The 4349-nt window shown below is 35.3% G+C and overlaps 1 protein-coding gene across 1 annotated transcript; it reads left to right on the plus strand.

The window, feature by feature from the left end:
- The first annotated feature begins 240 nt into the window (after window positions 1–240).
- LOC139843278 (bet1-like SNARE 1-1) lies at window positions 241–3487 on the plus strand. The gene is made up of 6 exons (XM_071833351.1): window positions 241–295; window positions 521–572; window positions 1192–1342; window positions 2266–2322; window positions 2404–2463; window positions 3141–3487. Exons 2-6 carry the CDS (start codon window positions 559–561, stop codon window positions 3228–3230), a joined length of 372 nt encoding a protein of 123 aa, XP_071689452.1. The 5' UTR covers window positions 241–295; window positions 521–558; the 3' UTR covers window positions 3231–3487.
- Window positions 3488–4349: the final 862 nt, after the last annotated feature.

Here is a 4349-nt window from a genome sequence, read left to right on the forward strand (position 1 = left end):
CGGATCAATCTGAGGGCATGACCGTTAAAACTCCCTCCCCGCTGCCCCACATTAAGCGAAAGGCAACATTGGTGGATACTTCAGGTCAGGGATAATATTGAGTTGCATCCCAGCAAAATCGAACTCCTAACCTCTCACTAAGAGAGGCATGACACTACTTGAGTTACAACTAAATGTTAAACGCCCCAAAGAATGATACCGAGTAATAGAGAATATTTAAAATTTTTTTTTTCCAACTAGAGTATTTATATTGTTTTTCAAGGCGGACGGTGGTTCTACCGGTATTCCCCAACTGGTAAGCAACCGATCACTCTTTTATATTTCATTTATAATTTTTAATTTAAATTTTGACATAAATTATATTACCAGCCAGATCTATGTTGCTGATCTGTATTACCAAGTTTTCTTCGATTAATGATGATAATTTTGAAATTCAATTCTTATTTTCTATGTGTAAACCTTAACGAACGTAGTTGAGATTGCTAGGGCACCAATTGATTGCGTAAATTTCATGCTGCAGATTCGCAAAGCGCAGAAGGTTGCATCAATCGATTAGCAATGAATACACGAAGGTTTGTTGCTTTGTTTGTAATCTATATCGCAATTCGTTGTTTCATGATACGTATATACGTGTTTATATACGATTGTTTGATTTGTGGCTTAGATCACTTAATATCTGGTATGAAGTTGTTAGAATTGTGTTTTTGGATCTAATTATGTGATTTTATTGCTAGTGAGCTTTAAGAATGGTATAGATTTGTATTCAGACTGATTGTAAAATGATGTATACAGTGAGTTATGTAATTATTAGGTGTTGGAGTGCTCGAGTTACTGAAATTGAATTAGAAAACGACGATTTAGGTTCTCTTCGGCTCCCTTATATTGTTGCATTCGTGTTGTTTATTGGGGATAGTATCAGCATAGTTTGGTATGAACTTGTATTAGTGTGAATGTGATTTTTTGAATGAGCAATTGGAGTTGTATGAATCTTACGAGTAGATATATAGATAAGTACAATTATCGGTTTGAAATCAGTTTTAGCTGTGGATTGACAATGTACCAAATATAGGGCATTACATTTTCGTTTGTTTGATTAAGTCATGTCTCTACTCTTTATGATGTTTTTCACGATACATAATTTAGTTTAATTCTAATCTTACAGGACGTTTACTGACGTTTTTTTTAATGCAGGGACGTTCGTGGAAGCAGGTCTGCTCTATTTGACGACATTGAAGATGGTGGTATTAGGGCCACGTCTTCTTACTCCGCACATGAAATCGACGAACATGAGAATGAGAGAGCAATGGATGGGCTTCAAGATAGAGTTCTTATGTTGAAAAGGGTAATCCTATTCTCATTATCACATACAGGTCTTGAAGAAATCATCAACAACAACAACAACAATACCCAATCCCACAGATGTAGGTTATGGGGGAGGTGGAGTGTAGACAATCATTCCTCGAACCCTAGATTAGAAGGAAGTCACTACTCCACCCGCGGGTATAGAACCCGCGACTAGATAAGATCGTCCCTCCCTCTACTCGAGAGCCAAGAGATTGCTTCCTAAAGGACCTCCGGCCAGGAATGCTCATCAAAATGAGATAGTGTGGGCATACGTACCTGTAAGAGTTGTGTCCGCCTAGGAAGATGCAACCATACAAAGTAGCCATAAAATCAAACATATATAGGAGAAATGCACAACAGTATGACAGACAGCATGAATGATATAATGCGCAGTAAAATGTAGTTTCAAGTAGGCATACAAACAAACAAAAAACACAGTCACACACCACCCACACACACACACACACACACAACCACACGCCCACCTACACTCACCCACCCACCTACACACACACCGTCACATAAGCATGTATGTGTATATGCTCCCACACACAAATAAGCATGAATAAATACCTATACCTAAACACGTATACATATAGAAACTATGAGTGTTTTGCATATTTTGTATAGAGTAGTATTGTGGTTCTTTAAACTTCACATTTTATGATTGTATGCTTATTATGTGGTGACTTATAATTCAATCGTCATATACTTATCTTCTAATGTTGATCATGTTTTGGTCATTCTGAAAAATTTGTTCGGCTTAATGTTGTAAAATTCTCGAATTCTAGCACAGCTTACAAATAAATATCATATGCATGTTTTACATTTGTTTTAGCTGAAACAACTCTCTGTATTCATTTCGAGTTCATGAACTCAAGACTTTATAACAAGTGAAACTAATCTTGATCTTTTTAACAGTTGACGGGTGATATACATGAAGAAGTAGAGGGTCATAACCGTATGTTGGATAGAATGGTATGTGTTTTGTAATGCTTGCAAATTAAAAGTATCTTAATTTGATGGTTTTTAATAGTTATCTTTGTTTTGTTCATTTAGGGGAATGACATGGATTCTTCAAGAGGTATCCTCTCGGGAACTATGGATAAATTCAAAACGGTATACATACCTACTCCATCATCCTGCTGTCATAATTTACTCATTCATAAGTCACTTCTATATTTTTGCTGCCAAGTAAATTTGTGTGTCACATGGGTTGGGTCAAAGTCAATCTACGTATTTTGTATTGTCGTGCGGATCATGTCTCACTCAGATGAGTCAAGAAAGAAACTTAATAATAATCGATACATTAAAACTGGGTTATACACCCCTAAATAAATGACCAAATCCTCACACAGACTCAAAAGATCACTCCACATGAAAGTTCATTCATAAAAGGATGAATGAGTTCTACGAAATATGTAAACCCTAATCTAAGATCTCAAGGAACAAGAGAGAGAGCCACATATAATTTTGATGCATAAATATTAAAAATAAACATGTAAAGTTAGAAATGTAATACTCCAAATCTGGAGGATAAGATTGCATAATGGTACACAATTTAAACAGAAAGAACACCTTCGGTAGATTTTTAAAGTTTTGACCTGTATTCGCTCTGACAGCCATTTTCTGTTTGATCCCTTAAAGATAAGGCCTAACCTGAATTGACCACCAAACTCATGAGTGATGAATATGTCTATATTTGCACCTCTATTCTGTTTTTTTTTTTTTTCTTCCCATTTAGATAAACCTGTAGTTTCAGTTACTGAGTACGATTGACTTTCCAACCTCTTCAGGTATTCGAGACTAAATCAAGCAGGAGGATGTTTACACTTGTGGCTTCTTTTGTGGTGGTCTTTCTAGTCATATATTATCTTACTAAGTAATTTGGGTTTTCCATGAACCCAAAACCTAACGTTGAATGTTGAAACTTGCATATAGAATGTGCACTTCTTCGTGTCCGTTTGTGTAAAAAATATCGTGTTGAAATAGAGATTCGTGTTATGTCTTCCGTTTGAGGATATATGGGAACCTCAATTGTTTCGGAACGGTTTTTCTGTCATTGTCATCTTTTAATGTTCATTGTATTTTATACTTCCAATTATTTATTTTATATGTAGTAGAGAAGATGTAATGGTTTTTACTGGATTTTGTACAATCTGTTCTTTGAAACTTGTTTTATAGCTTCTCCATTTTGGTTTCTTTCAGGAAACAACGATTAATAAAGCCATAATAGAAAAAGATTCTTCATATAATAGTGATTTCTGTAGCGTATTTTACAAAGAAAATAAAAATTATTGCACCAGCCGGGAATCGAACCCAGGTCTGTACCGTGGCAGGGTACTATTCTACAACTAGACCACTGGTGCTGTATGCATTAAATGCAATGTCTCTCATTATAAACTATTAAATTATAAATGGATGTTCCAACAGGGAGGATCCTCACACTCCACTTTTTGATCTATGTACACCTAATTACCTATTATACCCTTAATTATACTTACAATAATAACATAAACAAAAATGTACATTGATTAAAAAGTGGTGGGTGAGGATCACCTCCCTTCCTACAACGTTACTATTTCAAATTTAGTACTTATGCTCCGTTGTCAAGTCTTTTACGATAGAAAAATTGAGGTGAAGATAAAGGAAATGAAAAGCAATGAGATCCTTTCGATTCAAAAAGAACTGCTGGAGAAAACATTAAGCATAATTTTTCTTTCATTTCTTTCTATTTTCTTCATAAAAAAAACTTAGACTACCAAAACCCAAAACCGTTTTTTATTTATTTCCAATTCATTATTTTTCTTCCCAAACATAATCACGTGAGTATAGGAAAGAACTCATAAGACTATTCTTAATGGTGAAGCCTGGTGTCTGTGATGTGGAGTCAGATAGTGCACTTTTTGGCATGCTGATTGTCACGTGGCAAAGGTCGTGGTGTGACCATTCCTAGTGTGGAATGTCAAAAAGGGCCCACCAATTTTGATTTGTTAAAATATGAT

The sequence above is a fragment of the Rutidosis leptorrhynchoides genome, chromosome 4 (assembly GCF_046630445.1).
Source record: "Rutidosis leptorrhynchoides isolate AG116_Rl617_1_P2 chromosome 4, CSIRO_AGI_Rlap_v1, whole genome shotgun sequence".
In the NCBI taxonomy this organism is placed as follows: Eukaryota; Viridiplantae; Streptophyta; class Magnoliopsida; order Asterales; family Asteraceae; genus Rutidosis; species Rutidosis leptorrhynchoides.

Bases quoted from the DNA above. Each gene is read 5' to 3' on its own strand.
- LOC139843278 (XM_071833351.1), top strand. The intron at 1,343-2,265 runs GTAATCCTATTC...TCTTTTTAACAG, and splicing joins GAGTTCTTATGTTGAAAAGG to TTGACGGGTGATATACATGA. The intron at 2,464-3,140 runs GTATACATACCT...CAACCTCTTCAG, and splicing joins CTATGGATAAATTCAAAACG to GTATTCGAGACTAAATCAAG.